Source organism: Aethalodelphis obliquidens, unplaced genomic scaffold, assembly GCF_003676395.1.
Source record: "Aethalodelphis obliquidens isolate GAN/ISIS:26980383/991018 unplaced genomic scaffold, ASM367639v1 scaffold7, whole genome shotgun sequence".
Taxonomy (NCBI): Eukaryota; Metazoa; Chordata; class Mammalia; order Artiodactyla; family Delphinidae; genus Aethalodelphis; species Aethalodelphis obliquidens.
In genome coordinates, this window is record NW_020837951.1 from 12500350 (window position 1) to 12526901 (window position 26552).

Below are 26552 nucleotides of genomic sequence, written 5' to 3' on the forward strand. Positions count from 1 at the left end.
AGAACGGGTGAGGCTGTGCCTCCTCCAACAGACCGGGAGTTATCCCAGTGAGCGTGTACGGGGTGGAGAAAGTGGGCTTCGTGTTTGAAATTGTTGCCTCTCCGGCCCAGCCCCTGGGCTCACAAGCCCTGCAAGCTCCCAACGGCTTTCTGCCCTCAAGCTCCAACCTCTCCCCTCCAAGTTCCGCGGGCTCAGAACGCCAGCGGGTCGTCCGGCTGGGCGGGCAGAGGCCGCTTCCGCCCTCTTCCAAGATGGCCGCCTCCTCTGCGACAGGCACGGTCACGTGAGCACCCTCGCCTATGAGGTAGCCGGGGCTGGGTCGGCGATTGTCCCTTCCCGCGCCCCGTCCCGAGTCGGCGACTGCCCTTGTCAACCGGAGCCTGAGAAATCATGGCAACTGGCTCGGGCTGGGAGCGAGTGGCAGCTGCGGCAGCGGCGGCAGTTTGGTCGCGGGCCGGGGCGGCGGAGCGGCGGCGGCGGCGGCGGCAGCAGCACTGGCGCTGGCACCGGCCCTGAGCACCATGCTGCGAGGCAGACCCGAGAGAGAGCTGGCGGCCTGGTGGGAGGCGGAGGCCGTGGCCGCGGCCAAAGCGCATGCGGCGAAGGAACAGGTCCGCTTGGACCCGGGCGCAGCCGGGGAGCCGGAGCGCAAGGCGGGGGAGGAGCAGCCCAAGGAACCGACCCCGGCGCAGCCCCGCGCGGCCGAGGAGGGCGACGCCCGCGCCCCACCGCGGCCGCCGTCCACGCTGCCCATGTACCAGGCGAAGCCGGTGTCGGCGCAGGGCCTCTACCCGCACGGGAAGTCCAGGAGCAAGAACCGTAGCTGCAAGCGGAGCTCGGACCGGTCCGAGGAGTACTGCTCTCCGCGGCCTGTCACCGTGGACAGCTCCAAGGCCAGGACCTCCCTGGACGCCCTGAAGATAAGCATTCGCCAGCTCAAGTGGAAGGAGGTGAGGCCCGGCCCGGCCGCGTGGGCACAGGGGGGTGGACTGGACGACCTCAGAGGAGACGGACGGCCCAGGCCAGGTCTGAGGGCCGAGCTCCTGCTGTGCGCCACGCTTGTCAGCCGCAAACTGCTCATCCTTCAAAGCCTAGCCCCCAAGTCATTTCCTCAAGACGGCTTTAGACCCCTGCAGGTCAAGTTAGCCACTCCCTCCTCTAGCGCCCCTGCAGCTCCGCTCCAGCTCCATGGTCTCCAGCCATCAGCGCTGGCCTTCCCACATGGTAGATATTTGTTTATATGTCTGCTCCCTCCACCAGTTTTTGAGTCCCCGGAGGCCTGGATCCTCTCTCTGTCTTTCACTTCTTCCTTAAGTTATATTTGTTTAGCATTTACTGGGTGACCCTTGGGGCGGTTGAACCGTTTGTACTTTGGAGGCAGGCAGACTAGGGTCTCAGCACCCTGCCACTTAGCTCTGTGACCTTGAGCAAGTTGCTTCACCTCTTCAGCCTATTTTCTTCTCTGTAAAGTGAGGCTAATAAAACCTATCTCATAGTTTTCTTAGTATTAGAAGACTCGCCGCTTATTGTAGTATAGCCCAAGTGTGCAATAAATGGTAACTAACCTTACCACTACTCCTTTCTCTCTTCCACCATCACTATCACCATCACATCACCATTAGCATCATTGTCATCAGTGTAGGCACTGTGTTTTATGTTTCAAGGCTTGGCTTATAGCAGGTGTCAGGAAGTGGTGGGTGAAAGGGTGAATGAAGGAGTGGGTTATTTGTCCCTGAACTCATTTTAGACCCGGTGGGGGCTGGGATGAAGCACCAGTGACATCCAGAGATATCTGTTGCAGTTGGCGGAGTGGATAAAGCCATTTGACTTCATTTGCAGCACCTAAGGTTATTTAATGTGCTTTTGGGAGTGTCAGGATTGTGGTTTGGGGTAGTCGAATCTGGAGGCTTGGACCCAGATGGTCTGCTGATGGTATAGGATCTGTAGCAGGCAACATGAGGACGCAGGTCCTTAGCCCTGGGTCTTAGTTATAGTAGAAGTTCAGGAATGGTTTAATGAAGTTGGAACATGCAGAGAGGTGGCCACAGAAAGGATTGATGAGGTCAGAGGGTTGATATCGCAACAGAAGGGGTCGTGTGGTTTGGAGGGCAGTCAAGAATCAGGCAGGGCAGACTTCCAAGTAGGGAGGTGTTAGCCATTGCGAAGTCTGATTCCAGGGGTCAGGGCCCCCCAGCCTTGGGGCTTGGGGTTCAGGGGAGGACTTTGATGCCTATGAAACCTGGAGAAAGTGAGGGAGGCTCCCAGTACTAGGTGTCTGGGTTTCGGGACAGGGTCCCAGGTCCAGACCAGAGATATGAGCACCAGAACAATATAAACCTGGAGAGCCTGTCAGTACTATAGTCCTAATGAAGGGAGGATCCAGGAACTGAGACCAGGCCACAGAATTAAAGAAGGCTGATTGGCCCAAGCCTGTGCTTAGCTTAGCCCTGGGGAGGAGAAAGACGCAAAACTGGCCAGATCTCAAGTGATGGAGCCACACGGACTCAGAAATCAGCAATCACACGTGCTGGGCCAACTTCATTCACTCATTCCGTAAGTGTCCATAGTGTCCACTGTGGATACTGGGCCCTGCGAATCAAAGATGCTTAAGATGTAACCCTTGCCTTCAAGGACCTCCAGGTTCAGTAGGAGGTAAGACACAAGTAAAGAAATCATTGCAGTAGTTACAGGGCCTTTGCTACTGCTTCTTGAAATGCTCTTTTCCCAGCTGTTGGCATGGCTTACTCTGTTACTTCAGATCGCTGATCAAATGCCACTTCCTTGAAGAGGCCTTCCCCCAATATCCCTCCACTCGTCTTTATTTTTTTTTTCATAGCACTGAACTCTAGTGACATTATATTTTGTATTGTTTATTGTCTGTTTCCCTCAGTAGAATGTAAGCTCCATGAGGGCAGGGGCCTTTATTTTATTTACTGCCATATCCTCAGGTGCTCGGCACATAGAGGTGTTGATTGGATGAACACCTCATGGAATGAGCGTTTCTCTCTCTTTGTAAAGGCATACATGCTATAGGAGATAGAGGGGGGCCATGTCAGGGCCAGGTGCTGGAGGAGAGAGCCCTGAGCTGAGTTCTGAGTGCTGAGAATGAGTTGGCATTATTTAGGGGTCGTCGACTTTGGCTCCCTGGCCGAGGGAGTGGGATGGACCAAGCAGAGGTGCATTTGGGGCTTCACAGGTAGTTCAGTAGGGCCGAGTCATAGAGTGGGGGGCAGAATGGTGAGAGAGGGGGCAGGAGGGGTGAGCAGGGGTCAGATCATGTGCTACACTGTGGAATGTGGATTTTTTTGGAAGCCTACATGAGCCACTACAGAATCTTAAGCGTCTTCTGTTTATCTGCTGTGCTACTTTGGCAAGTGAGTTAAATTCTTTAGGCCTCAGTATGCCTGTCTGTCAAATGGGGTTGGGTCGCTGGTTCCCAGTCTCCTTACCGCTGTAGCCACATAATGGTAATGTGAGTCTGTGTGTGGCCCTTGCACAGGTGAACCCGGTGGGGTGAGCAGTTTACAGGGCGCTACCTGTAACTGCCTCCTCCAGCCCCAGTCCTGCATGTTCTGCTCAGAAAGCATGTTGGCATGTAAGTGGAGATGCTCATTCTAGTATATTTTAAAACATAATTCACTCACAACAAGACTTTACTATTAGACATGTAATTATTTACATAGTCACGCTTCCCTATTCGTCTGTGAGGTCCCGAGGACAGGAGTGTTGTCTGACTTGTGTCCCTGATGCCCAGCAGATGGCGGGTGATCCATAAATGAATGAATAAATGACTTGCAACAGAGCTCACATCTCATCTTGACACCATAGAATGTGGAGTTTGAAAAGTGCCAGACTGGGTAAACTTTGAAGTTCCTTCCAGCTTTAAACAATGGTCATGGTATTCTTAGTACCTACCACAAAATTGGCTGCATGACAATTAACATATATGTAAACTGGGTACTAACAAAATGTAAGCACAGCCTCCCCAGGCCTCAGTTTCCCCATCTGTTACAGGGGTGCTGTTGGAAAAGGTCACCTCTAGCGCTCAGCACTGATATTCTAGGAGCAGGAAGTCTGCTAGGGGCTGGGTTGCAAGGAACTGAGCTGCAGTGTCCCTTGTATGTCATGCTGTGCTGTCACTGCAGGATTTGGGAGTCCCTAGCTGGCTGGCTTTGGCAGGGGTTGGGCAGCAGCCCAGGCAAGAAATAAGGTTACGAGCACCAACCAGTGTGAAAGCTCTGTGTCTCCTTTTGCGAGTGAGTGGTGAGGGGCTCCACCATCGGGCTATTCAGCAGGACAGCGCTGAGCCAGCGTGGGAGTTCAGACGTTTGCTCAGCTGCAGGGCACAATCTCCCTTCTTTCTGCACTTTTCTCTTTTCTGCACACACTTAATGACAGTAACGATAACAGTGATACTGAACAGCAACTGTGATGAAGCCTTCCACAGCTCTTCCCCCGTGCCAGGCACTCTTCTAAGTGCTTTACATTATAGCCAAGGAGTTGATTCTCCCAACAACCAATAAAGTAAATGCCCTTTTGTCTCCATTTTACGCAGGAGGAAATCGAAGTACACAGAAGTTAACGTATTCAAGGTCCGACAGCTGGTAAGGGGCAGAGCTAGCATTTGAAACAGGTTTCCACTTGAAACCAGCCTCCCATTCTGTGCCCTTCCCACTGCTCCCCGCTGGCTGATACTGGCGGACCCTGGGTCAAGGGTGGCATAGACATGACAAGTCCCTCCTTGCCCTCCAGGGATAGACATGCATACAGAAGATTGCAGTCCAGCCTGGGAGTTGAGTGGGTAAATGGCATTCCATACAGAATAGGAGCAAAGGCAGGGAGACCCGGTTTTATATGCAGGATGGGGTGATGGTGGCTTAGAGAGTGTGTGGAGAGCAGAGAGAGATGAAGAAGGAGCCAGGTTGGAGGACGTCGAAGGCCATGCTGAGAGGCTTGCACTTCTGGCTGAATATAATCTCAGATTCTTGCCATATATAGACCGAGCTTCCCTTGCCCACTCTGTCAGTCTCAAGGGCCCCATACCAACTCTCTGAAATGATTCAGTTGTCAGTTGTAACTCCAGTCAGGTCTAATGCAATGGTGCCCACCATGCTAAATTTGTTTCTCAAAGGACAGTTCACAAATGTTAGCTCTGTAAACTTGTAGGTAAGACGAAAGTTTATTCTAGAAGAGCAAAATCATGTTTACAGAGTCACCGTGAAGTTGCAACGTGAAGAGGGATGGTTCCTGGCTCATAGTAGATGTTCAATAAATATGTACGGAATTGTATGGTCCTCTTCCAATCGTGTGAGCCTCTCTCCCCCTCTCCTGTATATTCTTTTTGCAGTTCTGACACCCTCATTAGAGAAAACCTTAGGGAAAAGACACCATGGAGGATAGATGCCACTGTTGTTGTGAGCTGCCCTCCTTGGAGATGTCGGTTGTGTATTTGTGCGCAGTGGTACCATGGACACCAGCTGACGTGAACGAGGGCACTGAGAGATTTGATAGAGGGACCTTTGTTGATAACAGTTGGCATAAGCCCCATCCCAAGATCTATTACAGTGTGAACTCTTTGTCTGAGAGTGTCCAGATCAAGTGCTGTTTTCTGAAATGTATCCAGCCTTTCTTCAGAACGTATATATATACTTATGCTATCATCCTATTTATAACTTGTACTATGTTAGTTACTGTTTATGAAATACCGTATTATGTGCTAGGCATCGTTCTACGTGCTTTATACTCATTAAAACTTGTGTAAAATGTTTATTATGGATTATTTTATTTAATCCTCGCAGCAACCCTCTGAAGTGGATCCCCTTATCATTTCCAATTTACAGATGAGGAAACTGAGATTGAGAGGAGGTTAGTTCAGGGGTGAGCCCAAGTTCACACAGGTAACAAGGGGCCGAGCCATCCAGGGCCTGTGCTTGTAGCCAGTATGCAATCCTATACTGTCTTCTTTGCTAATCCTTTGCTAAAATCCACCCTGCAAGGAGTTACTCTATTTTCATTATTCCCAGATAACAATTGAAGAAACTGAATTGGGCACAGCAAGTAAGTGGGAGGGTCAGGGTTCAAACAGTCTGTCTTGTTCCCAAGCCCACTTTTCAGTATGTTTTATCATCCTCCACTTCTTAGCCCTCCAATTCCTCATCTGACTCATAACTCTGAAATGGCAGTGGTGTCACTTAGAACCAGGAGGGTGACATTGCAAACAGGACTTAAAGTAAAACACATTGAAACATATCCTGCCTGGCAGAGGGAGCATTTGGTGTCTGCACCTTGCAAATCCTATCTCATCGCTGCCCACGAGGGAGAAGAGATTCTGGTGCATTTGACGTGCCGAGTGGCCTTGCTCCTCTGCAGGATGTGAGCCTGCTGCATGAACTGCTGTGTCTCAGACTCTTTGGGGAAGAAGGCAGATTAGAAAATGAAGAATTGTGTAGTTTAACATTCCTCCCTTTCTTATTTTAATGATAGTCATCGCGAGATTTACTTTCCATTTTTTGAAAACAGCATTACCTTTAGGGACGGTTTATAGCCTACTCCATCAAATGTTCGCCTTCAATAGACACGTTATTTTAACGCCTAGTCCACTAGAATTTTTCCTTTGCAAGTTAAGCTTGTCACACCATAAAAGTCACAATTCACTGCCACTCTTATACAATATATATAATAGCTTCAAGAATCCACACTAATGCCTTAGAGTCCTTTAAAAGACAGTAAATTCCAGGAGCTCATATTCGTGTTCTATAACTACTACAAATAAAAATATGCGTTTTTAAGGTGTTAAACTTGTTAGAGCAGTTTTCTGTGTGATATAAACATGCCCTCTGCTGTAAATAGCCTCGATTTTCTTAGCGTTCTCGATTCTGGTTTTGTATCAGCAGAAGTTGAGTGCAAAAATTCAGTCATACATTTTCTTTTTCTTTTAAATCTGTTCCTTGAAAAGAACATATTGTAAAAGTAATTGGCTACTCTTTTAAGTGGCTTCTGTAGAGTGAAAGTATTGTGTTCCGGAGCTAGTGTGGACTTTGAATTCAGACAGATGAGTTAAAAATCCTTGCCACTGATTACCTGTGTGACCAAGCCAGTTGGGTACCGCATACAGAACCACTCTGAGCGTCGACTCTTCATCTGTATCCGTGGGCTAGCGATGCCTCTTGCAGAATTCTTGTGAGATTAAATGAGGGGATGTATGTAAATTGCCTTAACCCAGTGCTTGGCACATTGTCTGTATTCAGTTAAGGTTACTTTTCCTTCTATTGGATAACTATAGACATTGGTTATTTGATCTATATATTTTTTTAAACTAGAAAACAACTAGTATAGAATTTCAACTGCATATATAGGTTACTGGTTAAATAGACATGACCAACTCATTTGACTCATTTAACAAATACTTTGAGGCCTGCTTTGTGCCAGGCTGTATTTGGGTTCTTGGGATACAGCAGATAACAAAAGCACCCAGAGACCTCTGCAGGATAATGGAGAGTTACAGTTACATTTTTTGCATGAATGTCAATGTGATGTAGTTTAGGTTTAAAATTTTTTAAATAACACTGATTTAAAGTTCTTTTCTTTTAAAATCAATTATACTTTTGAGGTTTCACGAGTTTAACTGAATTATTTTAAATTTATTTTATTTTAAAATTTATTTTTGGCTGCATCGGGCCTTCATTGCTGTGCGCAGGCTTTATCTAGTTGTGGCCAGCGGGGGCTACTCTTTGTGGCGGTGCACGGGCTTCTCATTGCCGTGGCTTCTCTTGTTGCGGAGCATGGGCTGTAGGCACGCGAGCTTCAGTAGTTGTGGCACGTGGGCTCAGTAGTTGTGGCTCTCGGGCTGTAGAGCGCAGGCTCAGTAGTTGTGGCGCATGGGCTTAGTTGCTCCCTAGCATGTGGGATCTTCCTGGACCAGGGATCGAACCTGTGTCCCCTGCATTGGCAGGTGGCTTCTTAACCACTGTGCCACCAGGGAAGCCCCTTAATTGAATTTTTTAAAGCCTCTATTCTGGACCTGGTGCCTGTCTCATCATACTCTGGTATATTAACTATATATGTCACCATGGGAAACTTATTTTAGCTATTCAGGTGACATCAGTACTTAACTTTTGTGTTCATAAAACAAAGGAGGTTGTTGATGTGAATGTATCCGTTAGCTGTATAGACGAGAAGCAGATTCCCTGGTCTGACTCCTTACTTTCATCACTAAGCAGCCCTCCCCACTGACCCTGGAAAGTCCATACCAGGCATGGGTTTGAATCTTGGCTCTGTGACCCTGGACAAGTTCCTTTACCTCTCTGAGCCAAAGGTGCCTCATCTCTAAAAATGAGCATAAAAACATGGTAGGCTTGTGAGGATTAATTCTGAAAACCTTTGAAGTGCCCGGTGCTTTAAAGTAAGAATACCTGTTGGTTTGGCTTTCCCTCTGATGAATTTCTATGACATCTTAATTCAATTTTATAATAGAAAATTGATTGGTGTGAACAGGCAAATAACCTTGCTGTTGCTTTAATCAGTTTGGAGCCCCTGCTTCCCACATGGCTGCTCCTCCACAGCGCAGTCACTCCCTGAGATCCCGCCACGAAGGCTGTGGTTTTGTCAGAGAGAACGATGGTCTTGTTTCTCTCTTCCAGATGGACTAACATCTCTCCTTCCGCATCACCTCACATCGGGCCCTGCCTTAACAGCTGCCTCGGCTGCCATTTGTGTACATGTTTGTTTCTCTGGGTGTTTTGGAACCGTTTTCTAGTAATTTTTTTGTTTGTTTGTTTAGTGCGGTACGCGGGCCTCTCACTGCTGTGGCCTCTCCCGCTGCGGAGCACAGGCTCCGGACGCGCAGGCTCAGCGTCCATGGCTCACGGGCCCAGCCGCTCCGCGGCATGTGGGATCTTCCCGGACCGGGGCACGAACCCGTGTCCCCTGCATCGGCAGGCGGACTCTCAACCACTGCGCCACCAGGGAAGCCCTTATTTAGTAGTTTTTATAAGTGCTCCCTAAGTCCTGGCAGGCATTGCTGACAGCTCCTTCTGTTCCCCCATCTGCTTCTATGTCATCTGAGAAAAACCTTCGCATCCTTATTGGAGCTGGAAGAATAGGGCGGTTTGTCTCGCGTGCTGTCATCCCTAAGTATAGTGTTACTTTTCAAAGAAGCCCTTCAGTCTCTCTGCCTAGAACTCTTACAAAGGCGAGTTTTCATATTTTGTTCGTTATGGTCACAGGGGGATTTTATTTGTGTCAGAACTGTGGTTATTGGAATTTTAAAAAGCAACAATGTAAAAATTTCTGGACATCTTAGATTATTTACAAATACCTTTTGTTCAAATTCCAAAAACAATATGTGCTTATGAAAATTTATACAATTCCCAAATATGTAAAATAAAACCCCAAAGTCCCGCTGACCCCCATTTCCTGCTCTTCCCCTCTCCCATTCTCATTCTTCTCTTAGGGTAACCCCAAGATTGCAGTTTGGTATGTATCTTTCCAGATTTTTTTTTTTTTCTTATTCCTCTATGTATCAGGACCACTAAATTGTGCTGGAGTATCAAACAACCACAAACTATCAGTGGCTTGCTACAACAAAAGTTTCTTTCTTGCTCCCACCTAGGGGGTAGATGAGATTTGGCATGGGGGTGGGGCGAGAAAGGGCTCCCGCCATCTTGGTTGTTCAGAGACCCAGGCTTCCAGCTCAGCACCTGCTCCAGTGAGTCACTGAGAGGAAGGGAACGTGAAACATTCTGCGCTGGCTTTCAAGCCTTCTACCCCGAGGCGATTCTGCTCACAGTTCATTTGTTGAAGCAAGATACAAAGCATGGTGAACTTCAGAGGGGCTGGGGCATGCAGTCCTACCATGAGAGTGTAAAGAGGAGAATCAAAACATCCCACTAATGACCACCAGCTACACATCATATGTAGAGATGCAAGAGATACATATATAGTATAGAAATAGAAATAGAAACAATTTTCATTTTATTTTAAATGCTGACATTGTACAATATATATGGTATTTGGCAAATTTTTCTTTAGCAACACCTCATGGACATCTTTCTCTGTTAGTACATACGGATTCATTTCATTTTAATAACAACCAAAGAGTCCATTCGATGGATATACCACCATAAAACGTGTTGACGGATGTGTTTCCATATTTTTTGTTTGCTGTTACAAAGAATGGTGCAGTAAACATCACTGTGTACAAATGCTTCTGTAGGATAAATTCCTAGGAATTGTTGGGTCAGAGGATACGTGTACTTTGTATTTTGATAGTTACTGTCAAGTTTGCGCCAGCAGTGTTTGAAAGTGCTCATCCATGCATATCCTTTCCAATGCTGTGTGCTATTAATCTTCTAAATCTTTGCCAAACTGATAGGTAAAAATATGTGCTTTTAATTTACAGTTTTGTAATTGTCATCAGGGTTTGGCTTTTTTTTTTTTGCGGTACGCAGGCCTCTCACTGTTGTGGCCTCTCCCGTTGCGGAGCACAGGCTCCGGACGCGCAGGCTCAGCGACCATGGCTCACGGGCCCAGCCGCTCCGCGGTATGTGGGATCCTCCCGGACCGGGGCACGAACCCGTGTCCCCTGCATCGGCAGGCGGACTCTCAACACCTGCGCCACCAGGGAAGCCCCTACGGGTTTGGCTTTTTGTATACGATTTTTAGTCATTTGTACTGTTTCGTCTGTGAGATGCCTAAATGTCTTTCTGTTCATTTATCTTTTGGGTTGTTTATGTTTGCATTTTGTTTGTTTATGTTTTTCTTATTGGTTTGTAAATATTATGGGTAGTTACTTTTTGTCTCATTTGTGTTGTAAATCTCCCCCCCCCCCGTTGATATTTAAACATCTAATAATCATTTGCCTTGCATAATCTACATTATTATAAATTAAAACATTTTTTTTCTTCCTACTTACTAAAAGCAATCTTTATTTATTATTGACTTAGCTTAAGAGGGCAGAAGAAACATGCAATTCTGACTTCAGGTAATATTAAACTCCTGGAGAATTAAGAGGCAGTGTGGAGGGCCTTAGAGTCTTACATTTCCAGGAACTAGATATTTTATGTGGAACTGTCACATATATTTATCTAAGTTGACTTTTACGTTGTGCAGTAAGCATGGTAGACCTTGTTATTTCTGTTTTACAGATGTCAGTGTGGTGTGGAGTTAGATTTGGGTATGAATCCCCACCACTATTTGTTCTGTCACACGGGGCATCGTGATACTTGTTTTGTACGCTTGGTGTCCCATTTTAATAACATATGTAACCTGTATTCCAAAGTCAGAATGCACTAAGTATGTGGTCTGTTTCAACTTTCCCACCATTCAAAGGTGTTAAGTGACACACAGCTCAGAACTCGAGAGTGGTGTCCTGGCTCTCAGGTCAGGTCTTGTTACAGTGTATCATACTGTTTTCTCTAAGTAGAGTATGATTTCCTGGCCCTTAGAAATAAGACCACTGGAAATTAGTGTTTACTGAAGGCATTCAGTGCAGGACTGGGCTTTGAGCCTGGCCGTTAGTTTTATTTAAAACCACATTTATCACTTATGTAAATAATCCTTGGGGACTTCCCTGGTGGCGCAGTGGTTAAGAATCCGCCTGCCACTGCAGGGGACACAGGTTCGATCCCTGGTCCGGGAAGATCCCACATGCCATGGAGCAACTAAGTCCATGCGCCACAACTACTGAGCCTGCACTCTAAAGCCCGTGAGCCACAACTACTGAGCCCGCGTGCCACAACTACTGAGCCCACGTGCCACAACTACTGAGCCCGTGCGCCTAGAGCCCGTGATCCACAACAAGAGAAGCCACCGCAATGAGAAGCCGGCGCACCGCATAGAAGAGTAGTCCCCGTTCACTGCAACCACAGAAACCCCGCGTGCAGCAACGAAGGCCCAACGCAGCCATAAATAAATAAATAAATAAATAAACACACCTATTAAAAAAATAATAATCCTTGTACATTGTTTAAAATTTTATAAAAAATAGAAATTTTTAATCCCACCACTGAGATGCAATGACTGTTTTTTTAAAGGTTTTAATATTTAATTAAAAACCCAATTAAACAATGAAACGTTATTATTATTAGTAACTAAAAACAATTCAAACTCCTAAATATTTATAGTGCTTGTTTTGCAGTGGTGGGATTCTCTTTTTTTTTTTAATCAGTGTATTTTATTTTTAAGTTGAAGTATAGTTGATTTACAATATTAATTTCAGGTGTACATCATAATGATTCAGTATTGCAATGACTTTTTATTTTGAAGGATTTCATTTCAGTATTTCTTCTAGGCATACATTTTTATATTTTACAAAGCTGATATAATTTTGTTATATTAATATTAATGCCCACATTATAATTTAAACATTTTTCACACTATACAAATTTTTCATAAATGTCATTTTAATTACTGCAATATATCTCAGTGAAATATTTTTCATTATTTATTTTCATATTATTAAATGTTTAGATTGATTCATCTATGAAAAAAATTTTTGGTTTACTTTTTTCCCTATATTTCACATTGATTTAAGATAACTTTCCAGAAATGAAATAATTAGGTTCAAGGGCATATACATTTTAGGGCTTTGGAATGTATTGCCAAATTGCTTTCCAAAAAAGTTGTAGCAGTTAATATGCAACAGTGTATGAGGGTTCCTGTAAGTGCTTGCTTTTGAAGAATATAATGACAAATATTGGGGAAGAGAGTGAAATAAATGAATCTTCTCTCTGTCTTTACCAAATCTAATTCTAATAATCAGTGCCTAGCTCAGAGCAGGGCATTTTGACATGGCTATTTTGGTGTAGTCATTACATCTACATTACATTTGATAGCCATATCAAAATGTAAGCCACTTTTGAATTTTCAAATAATGTCTTCAGTGGACATGTCTGAGTTTCTCCCCATCGTCGACCCTCTCCCTGCATCTGATTCCTTACCCCATCCCTGTTTTTCTATAGATGAGCTAAGACTTAAGCATTTTATGTACAGTTGAGCAAAGAAACTGCTGGAAGTCTCAACAGGTTATTTCTTAGGTTTTTGTCAGAAATATCTCGTATGAAAAAAGGATACATTAAGAGCTGTGTTCAAATGTCATATGCCATCATTAGCCAATAGGGAAGTGAATATCAGAACCACACTGAAATACCACTTTGTACCCACTAGGATGTCTATAATAAAAAAGACAGATAATCTAAGTGTTGGTGAGAATGTGGAGAAATTGGAACCTTCATACTGGTGGGAAAGTAAAATGGTGCAGCCGTTTGGAAAACAGTTTGGCAGTTCCTCAAAATGCTAAACACAGAATTACCCCATGCCAGCAATTCACTCCTAGTTATACACCCAAGAGAACTGAAAACATAGGTCTACACAAAAACTTGTACACTAATGTTTATAGCATCATTATTCACAATAGACAAAAAGTGGGAACAACCAAAGGCCTATCAGCTGAAGGATAAATAAAATGTGGAATATCCATACAGTGGAATAGTATTTGGCCATAAAAAGGAATGAAATACTGGTACATGCTACAACATGGATGAGCCTTAGAAGCGTGTTATGTGAAAGAAGCCAGGCACAAAAGACCATATGTTATGTGATTCCATTTATATGAACTGTTGAGAATAGGAAAATCTATAAAGACACAAAGTATATTAGTGGCTGCCTAGAGCTGGGGGTGAGGGAGGCTTTTGATGGGAGAAGTGGGGAGTGACTGTTAGTTAGGATTTCTTTTTGGGGTGATAGAAATGTCCTTAAATCAATTGTGTTGATGGTTGCCCAACTCTGTGACTATACTAAAGAATGTTGAATTGTACAATTTAAATGGGTGAATTGTATGGTCTGTGAATTATACTTCAATAAATCTGTTGAAAAAATGCCATATGTTTATCCAGTTCTCATCATTGAACAGTACTTATCTCCTGGGTAGTAACTGGAAATATGTTTCAGGAACTTAATCAAGTGCCCCTGTTAATTCTGCATGTTAATTCTGTGTTGCCAGATTGCCTGTCAGTGGTACCTGGGCTCCTTGGACACCTGTGTCTAACAGAATCTTTCCCCGGTGGCATAAAGTCGTGGCAGCTGTAACAGCACTCCAAACTTTCATCATAAAGAGGGAGTTTTTTTTTGGTGGGGGGTGGAAATTCAAACATTTGCCTGAAGAATAAAGTTAGGGCTTATCATGGAGGCTCCGTACGAAGCCTTGCAGTGATGCAGTGCAGCATATGGCAGTTGAAAGTGTGGGCTTTGGAGCCACACAGATACGGTTTTGAAACAACACATTGTATAACACTGGGAAAATTTTACTCTGAGCCTCAGTTTCTTTATCTGTAGAATAGGCATAATACAGTCATACCTCATGGAGTTGTTTGTTGCCAGAATAAAAAGGTATAATCATGTAAAGTACTTAGCCTATAAATACCTGGTACGGTTGAATATTTCTAAATTAACATTTGGCCCTAAGCTTCTCTAGACTCACTTCACATATTCCATGCCTTGAACTTTACTGCCAACATCGCACTGCATGGGGTTATCTTGAACCTTCGTACTGTGCCATTCCTCTTTACCTTTGTTCATATTTTTCCTTCTCCTTACTTAGAATGTCCCCTTCCTTTTTTTGGCTAACTTATACATTCTTCAAGGATCTCAATTTGATTAGTTTTTCCAAAGAAGCAACTTTTGGCTTATTGATCCATCTCCATTGTATCTTTGTTTTCTATTTCATGGCTTTCTGCTCTTCTTTTCTTCAACTTTTTGAGGTTTATTCTGTTCTTTTTCTGACATTAGGTTGGATGCTTAGCCTATCATCTTTTCTAGTAAAAGCATTCAAGACTACAAACTTGTCTCTAGATACTGCTTTAGCTGCACCCACAAGTTTTACTGTGTAGCATTAAAAAAGTCACCTTTTAGTTCTACGTATTTTAAATTTTCATGAAAATTTTTTCTTTGACCCATGGGTTATTTGAACTGTGGCTTTTTAGAGTTTCTAAACATATGAGGTTATTTCTACTTATTATTAATTTCTAACTTAACTGCAGTGTGGTTAAAGGATGTTCTTCCTTTTTTAATTCTTTCCTCCCTTCCTCATGCCCTCCATCTTCATTTCGTTTTCCTTTTTTTTTTTGCTTTGTAGCCTAATACATGGTCATGTTCTGTGTGTGCTTGAAAAAAGTGTGTGTTCTCTAGTTACTGAATGCAAGATTTTACGTATGTACATTAGATTAACTTTGCACTCCACAGATTTTGTAGTCCTAATATTTTTGTCTGATCTATTCATTACTTGAAGAGGTATATTTACATTTCCCTGTATGATTATGGATTTCATATCATTTTACATTGAGTTTTTTCTTTTTCCATTTCACCCTATACTAGTCTGGAAGTTATACATTTTGTTTTTATTCTTCTACTGGTTATCTTAGAAAATGTAATATGTATATAATTTTGCAAAGTCTAAAGTTAGTATCTTCACTCTCCTCTTAACAAGACAAGGATCTTAGGATGCTTTCATTGTGGTTGCATCCCTCCTGACTTATGTGCTTTTGTTGTCCGATATTTTACTTCTATCTTACTTTATCCTTTTTTTTTTAACTTCACAACTTAGACCTTATTTTTATTTTACATAGTCTCGGTGTATTTTAGGTTTACCCACATGTTTCCCATTTTCTTTGTTCATTATTCTATTTTACGACTCAGACCTTCCTTCTGAGATCATTTTCTTTCTCCTGGAGTAATCTTTTAGAAGTTCCTTTAGTAAGGGACTATTTGTAATAGGCTATCAGTTTTTATTTGTCCAAAATTACCTTCATTTTTCCCTCACTCTTGAGAGAGAGTGTTGCTGCACATACATTGCTAAGTTGGTAGTTTGTTTTTTTTTTTTTTTTTTTTTTTGCGGTGTGCAGGCCTCTCACTGGTGTAGCCTCTCCCGTCGCGGAGCACAGGCTCCAGATGCACAGGCTCAGCGGCCATGGCTCACGGGCCCAGCCGCTCCGTGGCATGTGGGATCCTCCTGGACTGGGGCATGAACCCGTGTCCCCTGCATTGGCAGGCGGACTCTCAACCACTGCGCCACCAGGGAAGCCCCTAAGTTGGTAGTTTTATGATCTCAGCCCTTTGAAGATATGCCACTGTTGGCTCACTTCCATTTTTGCTGTTGAGAAGTCAGCTCTCAGTCTGCTTTTTTCTTTTGCTCGTGAAGTGTCTTCTTCTTTCTGGCCGCCTCTAAAATCCTTTCTTTGTCTTAGATGTCTTCAGTGTCATTATGACTCCCTAGGTGAGGATTTCTTTTTATTTATTCTGCTTGGGATTTGTTGAGATTCTTGTCTCTGAGGTTTGTTATCTTTTACTAATTCTGGAAAATTCTCATCTATTTTCTCTTTCAGTATTATCGGTCACCCAGTCTTTCTCTTCTCTCTTCCTGGAGTAATGAGTTAGGTGTTTGTTGGACCTTTTTTTGATAGTGAGCTCGTGTTCCCTGCAACTTTAATCTCTGATAATTCTTTGAGGTTTGGGCTTAAAGTGAGGATTTTCATCTTTTGCAGATGCTTCAGAGGGCTCTACTACCCCAGAACACTTAAAACTAAAGTTTAGGTCTTAGGCTTTTTAGGTTATTGACGTAGCTGAATTCTGACTCCAGGCTGCGTCAAGAAGGTGTTATGACGGTGCTCTGAGGGAGGAGACTCCTCTCCTTCTCTTTCCCCTTCCTGAGCCACGGCCAAGACAAGGCAGATTTTCTTCTAGTTCACCCTCTGAGGATATGGCTTTGCAGATGGTCTGGCTGGATATGGGAGTTTCCAATGTGATGCTTGCCTTGCCGGCAGACATTCAGGGGCCAGACCACATGCAGAGGTTAGACCATTGCCTATGTACACGGAAAAAGATAATTACACTTACCTTTTAAAAAGTTCACCCCAGCTGCCCTACAGAGAATAGATTAGAGTTCCAGCAGGGAGGCAGAGGCAAGTTTGGATGCTATTGTAGACCCCAGGGGAGAGACGGTGCTGCCTGGGACAGCATGGTGCTGGGTGGGGAAGGTTATTGATTGAGATGGTCTGTCTCTTCCCCTAAACTATAAGGTATTCAGAGTGGCAAGGAGCTTGTCTTATTCATCTTTGAGTCCTTCATGCCTGGCACAGAGAAGGCATTCAGCAAATGTTAATTGAATTGAACTGTGTAATCAGTAATGGTTCTAGCGCTGTTTTTTTGTGACCGTTTTCTTTAAAGGGAAATGACATAAAGGCATTCCAGGCAGTGAACTCATCCTATCTCTGGCATTGCGAAGCTCAAGCCAGAAACAGAGAGCCAGCTGTTTGTCAGCCCCTGCAAGCCTTAGGTTTCGGCCAGGTTTACTTTCCATGATAGCATAGCTTTCTTTAGCCTCTACACTTGTTCCTTTCTTACGGAATCTCAGATTCTGTTTGAAACTACCTACGTAAAGCCTTACCATCTTACTGGGCTTTCTCTCTAGGCAGGTTGCAAAGGTGTCCCTCTAATGGTATGTTATAACTGTGAAACCTTCTGACTCCTAAGACATTCTTATTGGGAAAAAGTGTTCTGTGTCTAAGGAACAAATGGAGAGGCAAATGGTCCCTACTGGGTGACAGTTTAATAAGCTTCAGCTAGCCGCTTAGGACTGTTCTAAGAGCGTATGCATTACTGTTCCATTAGAATGTGTAGAAGTATTTCTAGAAAGTACAGTGAAATAAAGCATACATATATGATTTTAAATTCTGAGGCCTTGAAGATCTTCATTTAAACAAATATATGTTGGGGCTTCCCTGGTGGCGCAGTGGTTGGGAGTCCGCCTGCCGATGCAGGGGACACAGGTTCGTGCCCTGGTCTGGGAGGATCCCACATGCCTCGGAGCGGCTGGGCCCGTGAGCCGTGGCCGCTGGGCCTGCGCATCCGGAGGCTGTGCTCTGCAGCGGGAGAGGCCACAACAGTGAGAGGCCCGCGTACTGCAAAAAACAACAACAAACAAACAAACAAAACAAATATATGTTGAATGTTTCCTGAGCCCCAAGCCCCATGCAAGGCACTGGCAATAAAGACACAATCAGACACCGTCCCTGTGCTTGAACCAGGATCACTCCTGGCCCATACTGTCCTTTTGTGTGAGTTAGAAAAAGGTGTCCCCTCCTTAAGGAAAAAGATATTAAATTAGTCAATACATTATTTCCATTTCAACGACAAATTTGTTACAGCAAATGGATTATTAAGGACAAATGAATATTAGTTGTTACATAATATTTACGTGGTATCCTAATGAAGTACTTACTGACTTAAACTTAGAATTCAGAAATATTCTGCCACAGTAGACAACATCAGATGATCGAACTACAATATGAAACTTCAGATTTGACTAGTGCACTAATACCAATGAAGGATCTTTTGAAAAGTTGGAAGTAGGGAATTGCCTGGTGGTCCAGTGGTTAGGACTCCATGCTTCCACTGCAGGAGGCCTGGGTTCCATCCCTGGTCGGGGAACTAAGATCCTGCATGTGGTGCAGTGTGGCCAAAAAAAAAAAATTAAACAGCTGAAAGTAGTCACCAGTTATACTTCAGATGGAAAAGTAGATCTTATTTAGAAATACAGTCTATTTTAGATTTTATTAGATCAGCAAAGTCTTTTGATAATCTGGTTTGTCAAAGGGGAACAATATATATTGTCCTGTTAAAATGAGACACTTGACTACCACATGGCAGAAAATTCTCATCATAAATATAAAATGGCCCAAACAAAATCATCTGATGATGTTTATTTACCAAGCCAGGATATTTCTGAATTCCTGGTTTAAATCAACAAGTACTTTCATTACAATAATATGTAAATATTATAACTAATATTTGTTATCATGAATAATACATTTGTTGTAGAGTAAAATATATAAATATAAAATATGAAAAATATTCCAGGTACTAAAGATGCTGCATGTGCACGGCATCACTGCATCCTTGTGCATGACTTAGAAGCCACATGTGGTGGCCTTGGGAGGCCCAGTCTTGAGGGCGCAGAGATAGCTGATGATTCTAACGCGCAATGCCAAGAGTTCTATTAGAAGTGTGCACGAAGTGTGCTGGGGGCCAGAGGGAAGCAGGCCAACCGGGAGGTATGGCAAATGCCGGTGCGTGTGAGAGGCACTCAGGTGAGTAAGGTGCATGGTCTTTTGGACATATTTCGGCTGTTGGAAGCCTGTAAGCCTTCTTTCTGGGTTCCTGCTGCAACCTGGAGAAGTGAGATAGCTGAGCTCCAGATTGGTGAGGTGTTTCTATTTTTAGATGGACTGTGTTGCTCTCTTCTCCTGCCGACGTCTTCTGTCTTCAGGTCTCTGCTCTCACAGCATGAATCAGCTCTATTTTATGGCTTGTTAACTTTTCTTTCCTACCAGATTTCAGATTCAGCTCAAGGGCCATATCTGTCTTGTTTATTATTGGCCCCTCACACTCCAGTGCACGATGCCTGGAATACTGTATAATAAGCTTCTGACAGATATTGGCTGAGATGGTTTTTTCATTCATTCCTCGAACATTCCTGAACGCTTATTTTGTGCCATGGACTCCGCTGCACCCTGGGTGAGCAAAGAAATGACACCCCGTGGGTCTCTCACTCTGGCCACTATGGCCCAGTGGAGGAAGGGCAGTGTTAAAGGGGGCGTGGGCGCAGCCGGCTCCGATTCAGAGCTGGTGGGGGCCTCTGAGCCAAGTGTGGAAGGCAGAGGGGGTTGAGCAAGGTTTCGGGGTGTGGCGTCAGGACAAGTATTCAGACAGGGCCAGCAGGCACGGCAGCATGGTGGTGAGCTACAACACTGGGGACTGCAAACATTCCCTCCGGCTGGAATACAGGATTTGAAGAGAGGAGAGCGAGGGATGCTGTGACCTGAGAGCCCGGTCGTAAAGGTCCTAACTGCATACTGAGAGCTGGGGAGCCACGGGAGGGATTTAAGCAGGTGTGTGTGTGTGTGTGTGTGTGTGTGTGCGCGTGTGCGTGCGCGTGCGCGCACGTATGTGCGCAGAGAGACGGAGGCAGGAGAGAGGCAGAGAGACGGAGGCCCAGGGGGAAGCCGAAGGCTGTCTTCACCAAAGCAGTGGGGAGAGATCTGTGGGCTACTCACATCTTCAGAGCCTGGGTACCACGCTATTTAATAAAGGCCTCATTGCTTGATGGGCCATTAAGTAACCAATGATATATTTCAACCTCATTGAGGAGGAAGACGCAGAGTAGAATCAAATTCAGACCACGTTGAGATAAAAGAATAAAGAGGCAATTCACATGCCCGGCTCTCCTCCTAAGGACAAAGGGAAGGGGACGAGTATCATCCAGGGTCCGCCCGGGGCCAGGCACCGGTTAGAAGCTTCCGCACTGGTTTTCTTGCTTAGTGCCTGTGGCAGCCCCACGTAGAGACGGTGCCATGCCTTTTGTAGGGGAGGACCTAGAGTGCTGGGGATATCGGCCACTCGTAGGTGGCACTGGAATCTCAGCCCTGGTCTGACCTCACCATGCCCGCTCCTCCCATTGCACCTGCCTCCCTGGGCAGGCTTCTCTCCACCAGACAAGCCGTGATTCACTTTTGTGCAAAGGATGAATGGTGTGGAGGTCGGCAGCCTGGGCCCGTGTAGACCTGCACTGCCCAAAGTCGGGAGCTCGTCTGTGTGCCCCCGGCCCTGGCAGACACGGCCGGGGGAGGCTGGTGGATTCTTGCTGCCTTTGCACCACCCTCCCACTGCTCTCCCTTTTGTCCGTCCTTCCCTCTCCTCTGCTTGTCTGGCCCTCCTGGAAGCTAGATTTGAATCCATCCTGAGACCTTTGCTGATTAGTAACGAGCAAGTTGACGGAAACTTCCTTGTGATCCCTCCTCAGGGTGTCACATTTAAATGGATGATGGCATCCTGTGCAAGAGACGAAGGGCTGAGGTGCCTCTGGAGGGATGATGGGCCGCGGGGTCGATGTTCTCGCGTTCATAATCCCCACTCACACCCCGGCAGAGCCTTTAAGGCCCTTGTTCTCTCCCTCTGCTACCCCGTGACCTCGCCCTGGCCAGGCCTTCTCCCCGCATCCCACGCCCAGTCCTACTCCATCCCAACAGCCCCAGTCAGTTGGATGCCACCACCCTTTGCTCTCACTGATCTCTCGGCCTGGAATAGCTTCTGTCCCCCCCACTCCCTGCTGGCTGGACGTGGAGCCCCACTTCAATGTCCGGTCAATTCTGAGCTCCACCATGAGGCCTCACCCTCCCCGCAGAAGCAGCTGCTGCTTCTTCTGTGTCCTCAGAGCCCTTGGTATGTCCCTCTGTACAGATTGATTTTCATGGGGGGGGAACGATTTGTTTATGGATGCTGAACCCTGAGCAGTTTGAGGACAGAGATAGTGTGTGTGTGTGTGTGTGTGTGTGTATGTGTGTGTGTTTCTCTAGAGCCCAGCCTGGAAGAGCATGAGTGTGCCAGCCTTGGCCTCAGCTGCAGAGGGGCAGAGAGACAGAGTACGTGAGTCCATTCCTATGTCTGTCTTGTTTCTGTCCTTCTGTCTCTTGGCAGGAAAATCTGCTTTTATCTGGAGGTCATGCTGCCAGGCCTTCTCTGGGGTTGTCCTGTAGGGGGCTCTTGCCTCTACCCACCCTTCCCTTCGCCAGCCTCCCCTGTCTTCTGTCCCAACACCAGTGAACACTTGGCATGTACCCGTTGCTTTGCAGTGTCTCTGGCTTTGACTCAAATACTCGGGGGGTCTCCCCACTGCACAGACAGGGACTGTCCTAGTCATCTCTGGATCCCCAGCCCCTAGATCAGCGCCTGACACTTGTAGTTGCTCAGTGATGGCTGTGGACACACCGTGCTCTCAAAACCCAAAGCACTTGGCTTTTTCTTGGCCTTGGTTTTCTTTATTCGCCGTGTGTTTTTGTTAGACTAGGCTAAACTGTTGTAACAAGCAGACCCAAATACTTAGGGGCTCGACAGAATGGCAGCCTATTTCTCGCCCTTGTAACACTTGGGTGGTTATTCAGTTTGGTGGGGTGACATTTGGAGACTCAGGATTCTCCAGCCTGTGGCCCTGCCACCCCGTGGGGTCTCTGCAGCAACAGCCAGGTCCCAGGAGAGGAAAGAGCAACGGGGAGCACACATGTCACTTCTACTCACATCCCAGTGGGTGGAACTGGGGCACGTGTCACACTTAACTGTCAGAGGAAACCAGAGCTGGACAGTCGTGGTAAAAACAGATTTTCTTGGAGAACTATTGCAATTAGGGAAAAGAGTCTTCAGTATGCAACGGGCTCCATTCCAAATACAGTCGGGACAAGTGGGGATTGGTAGCCAAGGAATTTGATTAGATATTGAGGGAGATCCGATATCAGGGGTGGGGCATTCTTGCTAAACTCCCTTTAGCAGGATTCTTGCTAAAACTGCGATACAGTGATGAACACGGAAGCCCAAAGGTGGAGGCCTAGTTGGGAAGAGGGTTCAGAGGAGCCTGATGGAAGTTCGGTCAAGGAGAGAGTCTTTGTCGCTGCCAGGGAGACTAGCGTTGTGTCCAGGAAGGAGAGGAACTGGATTTTGGTGAACTTCCCGCAGTCTCTGCCACAGTGCCGTGTAGAAAAAGGATGTGGAGTTTGTCAAAACTCCTGGTTCAAATCCAGGTCCGCTCTTTGCTAGCTGTGAGGGTCTGGATGAGTCACTTAACCTGTCCAAACTTTGAGCCTCAGTCTCCTCAGCTGAATAATGGGGGAGAGTAAACCCACCTTAGAGGATGATTGAGAGAGAATGTAAGGAAAGTCCCAGTGGTACATAAAATGTGTCCAATCCATTGTGACTATTATAACTCTGGTCGTTATTACCATGTATCTCAATTTTATTGATTGACTAAAAATTTAATATGCACATTGCAAAAAATCTGCATAGTATGAAAGTATAAACACAGAAAAATATGTCTTTCACTCATCCCACCTTCATTTCCCTTCCTCAGAAACAACCACCATTAGCAGTTTCTTGCTATGTTTCCAGAGATTTGCAAACACAAGCATATGTGTACAAACAGCCTTTTTTATTTACCTGATGCTTTCATATGATACACTCTATTCTACACCTTTTATTTAACAAAATAACTTAGCTGTTGCTTCATATCAGTATATATTGATTTACTGCATCTTTCTTTTTTTTTTTTTTTTTATGGCTGCATAACATTCTGTAGTAGGAGTGACCCATCATTTACTTAAGTTCGTGCCACACTGACACTCATTTAGCTGTTTAGGGGGCTGTTGCCACCATATCCTGGTATATATCAATATGTCTTTGATATATACATATCCTGGTATATGTCAATATGTCTTTGTGCCCTTGTGTGAGAACAGCTGTAGGATGAAAGTCTAGGATTCGTACGTTGCATTTAATTCTCTTCAAAAATAGGATTTAAAATTTGGAAGGTTTTTCACTTGGGTAACTATTGTGGAAAGAAAGATTAGGAATTAGAGACCTCGCTTGTCATGAGAAGGTGAGATAAAATGCATTGTTTCTTTATTTTTAAAAGCTTTACTAATACAGACCCCTGGTCCCTCTTCCAGTGGCGCCTTGGATTCCAGATTTTGCAGCAGGAATATTTGGCCGATTTATAAACCGGTGCAAATCGGCTCTTAGCTTCAGAATGTATTTTCCCACAGAAATGAATTGTCAACCAGCTTTCTGAACCCCACACTTGTTAGAGAAGTTAGATTCACCACAGTAGAAACAAAGTCCACCTTGTTTTGTTTGTTTGTTTTTGTGGCTGAGAAGCAAACACTGTGGAGTGCTTTCTCTGTGTTTGATACTTTCTCATAGATGGCCTTATTTAATGCTTACAAAGCTTTGAGGTGAAAAATATTATCTCTGTTTTCCAGACAAAGAAAGGGATAGGTTCACAGATGTTAGGTAACTCGCCCAAGGTCACGCAGAACAAAGATGTGAGCTCAAGTCTTGATGACTGTACCACTCTGTGGACCTCTCCTTCCTAATTAGGAAATTCAGAACTTTCCTGAATGGCAAAGAAGTTTGACCTGTTGCATAAACATCTGCTGATTAGCAGTGCCTCTTAAAGATGCTGTGGCCTTGCTGAGCTTAGTAGAGAAAGAGGGTCTGTTATGGCCCCAAGTTCGGTATCTGACATGCTTAGAACTTACCTCATTAATCAGGCAACTCTCGGGTGATGGTCCAGTGTCCACTGTCGGCTCTGCTGGTTTCCACCTTTGAATTGTTTCTACCCTCAGTTCTAAGGCAAGATTGCTCTCTGCATGACCCTGGACTCTGGCTCTGTGATTTGTGTCCTTCCCTGGTGTCCTCCCCACACCCTTTATCCAGCTTGTCTTCTTACTGTGTTTTCTGTCTCTTAGCAAAGGAAAGTTATTTAAAGCACTTTCTAAACTGCATGGTATTATTATTTATTTATTTTTAATTTTTACTGAAGTATAGTTGATTTACAATATTGTGGTTTTGGTGTACAGCAAAGTGATTCAGTTATATATATACTTTTTCATATTCTTTTCCATTATGGTTTATTACAGGATATTGAATATAGTTCCCTGTGCTATACAGTAGGACTTTGTTGTTTATCTATATTTAGTATTTTGTACCTGCTAATCCCAAACTCCTAATTTATCCCTCTCCCACCCCCTTTCCCCTTTGGTAACCATAAGTTTGTTTTCTATGTCTGTGAGTCTGTTTCTGATTTGTGAATAAGTTCATTTGTATCGTATTTTAGATTCCACATACAAGTGACATCCTGTGATACCTGTCTTTCTCTGTCTGACTTACTTCACTTAGTATGATAATCTCTAGATCCATCCATGTTGCTGCAAATGGCATTTGCATGGCATTATTATTACTAATGACCCACAACCCCCATCGTCACCACTTTGCTCCCCTCGTTCTCCAGCCTTCGAGCTGGTGTCACCTCACCCTGAAGTCTGCTCTTGTTTTTGGAACCTTGGTTCAGTTCTCCCAGCTCCCAGGAAATCTATTGCCTATAAACAAAATTAGCACCTCAAAGCTCCCTCCCACCCCCACTTTTTAGAACATGCAGAGAACCACGTTAGAATTCAATCTGCATATACTGGGGCGCCCCGTTTTTCCAACATAGCTTAGAATTAGTGCCTTGTGCCTGTGAATCTCTATTTTATTAATTTAGTATATCTTTATTACCTGTTGTTTCCATATTAGTACAGTCCTTCTCTTGTTGGGCTATAAATCCACCCTTGTTTTATTATTTATTAACAAACACTTAAGGGGCTGATCGAGTCAGACCACCACCTCCATTATCTCACACATTCCTCGGAATAACTCCACAGAGAGGGTGTTATTAGCCCCCTATGCAGTTGGGTAAAATGAAGCTCAGAGAGCTTCATTAACTTGTCCATGTTTCAGCTAGTAAGTGGTAGGCCTGGGATTTGAACCCAAGTGTTTGGATTCTAAATCCATAACCTCTCCCAGATGAAAGCCAAGGCTTGTAGTTTCTTATTATCTTCTTGCTTCAGTTACTCTATTCAACTCCTTAATTACTGATGACTCCAAATTAGCAGAATGTTACTGAGGCTTCTGGTGTGGGAATGGGTCTTGTTTTGACCGCAGTCACAAAATCTATACTGAGAAGACATTTCTTAAATCCAGAATGAGAGATGGTGAAAATCCACAGAAAATCCGGAAGAGAGAGGGACCAGTTTTATGTGACTGGCTAACCGATTGATCTCTAGAGGGTTTTTATTTATTTTTTGTCCATTCCTTTGCTTCTTGAAAGGCTAAATTACTTCAAGGAGCTCCACCCAGTTCTTAAAAATGTCCAGGAGGGACTCCCCTGGTGGTGCAGTGGTTAAGAATCCGCCTGCCAATTCAGGGGACACAGGTTCGAGTCCTGGTCCGGGAAGATCCCCCATGCCGCGGAGCAACTAAGCCTGTGCGCCACAACTACTGAGCCTGCGCTCTATAGCCTGAGAGCCACAACTACTGAGCCTGTGTGCTGCAACTACTGAAGCCCGTGTGCCTAGAGCCCGTGCTCCGCAACAAGAGAAGCCACCGCAATGAGATGCCTGTGCACCGCAACGAAGAGTAGTCCCCGCTCGCCGCAACTAGAGGAAGCCTGCGCACAGCAACGAAGACCCAACGCAGCCATAAATAAATAAAGAAAAGAAAAGAAAATGTCCAGGAGATTGCAGTTAAGTAAACTCCCAGCGTGTAGGGTTTTAGGTTTTCCAAAGTCTGAACTCGGCATATCCCAAACTTGTCTGGTCATAAGAAGCACTGGGGCATTTGTTAAACTTTGATTTCCTGGTAGGGGTAGGACCTAGGGAATCTTTATTTTTTTTTAACAAGCCCCCTTGGGCTGATTCTTCTGATCAGACTAGCTTGGGAAACACTGAGTACCAGCACTGGGAATCAGGTCCTCCCTGTGGGCTGTCCCCTTTAGATTTGAAGCACAGCTGGTCACATTGTATTACAGTAGAAGGAACAGGAATTCTGGAGTCAGAAAGCACAGGAATCAAAACCCCAATCTGACCACTGATAAATTGTGTTATCTCGGGCACATAACTGAATGTTCCCAGCTCGAAATG

The 26552-nt window shown here is 44.9% G+C and overlaps 1 protein-coding gene across 3 annotated transcripts in view; it reads left to right on the forward strand.

Moving 5' to 3' along the window:
* The first annotated feature begins 297 nt into the window (after positions 1-297).
* TTLL11 (tubulin tyrosine ligase like 11) overlaps positions 298-26552 on the forward strand; it is a 264638-nt gene continuing 238383 nt past the window's right edge. Inside the window, exon 1 of one of the 3 annotated variants that reach the window (XM_027104963.1) lies at positions 298-950. In XM_027104963.1, coding sequence (XP_026960764.1) covers positions 522-950 — 429 coding nt within the window. In that variant the 5' untranslated portion in view covers positions 298-521. The remainder of the gene's footprint in view (positions 951-26552) is intronic. The other 2 variants (XM_027104962.1, XM_027104964.1) reach the window with 2 other exon arrangements.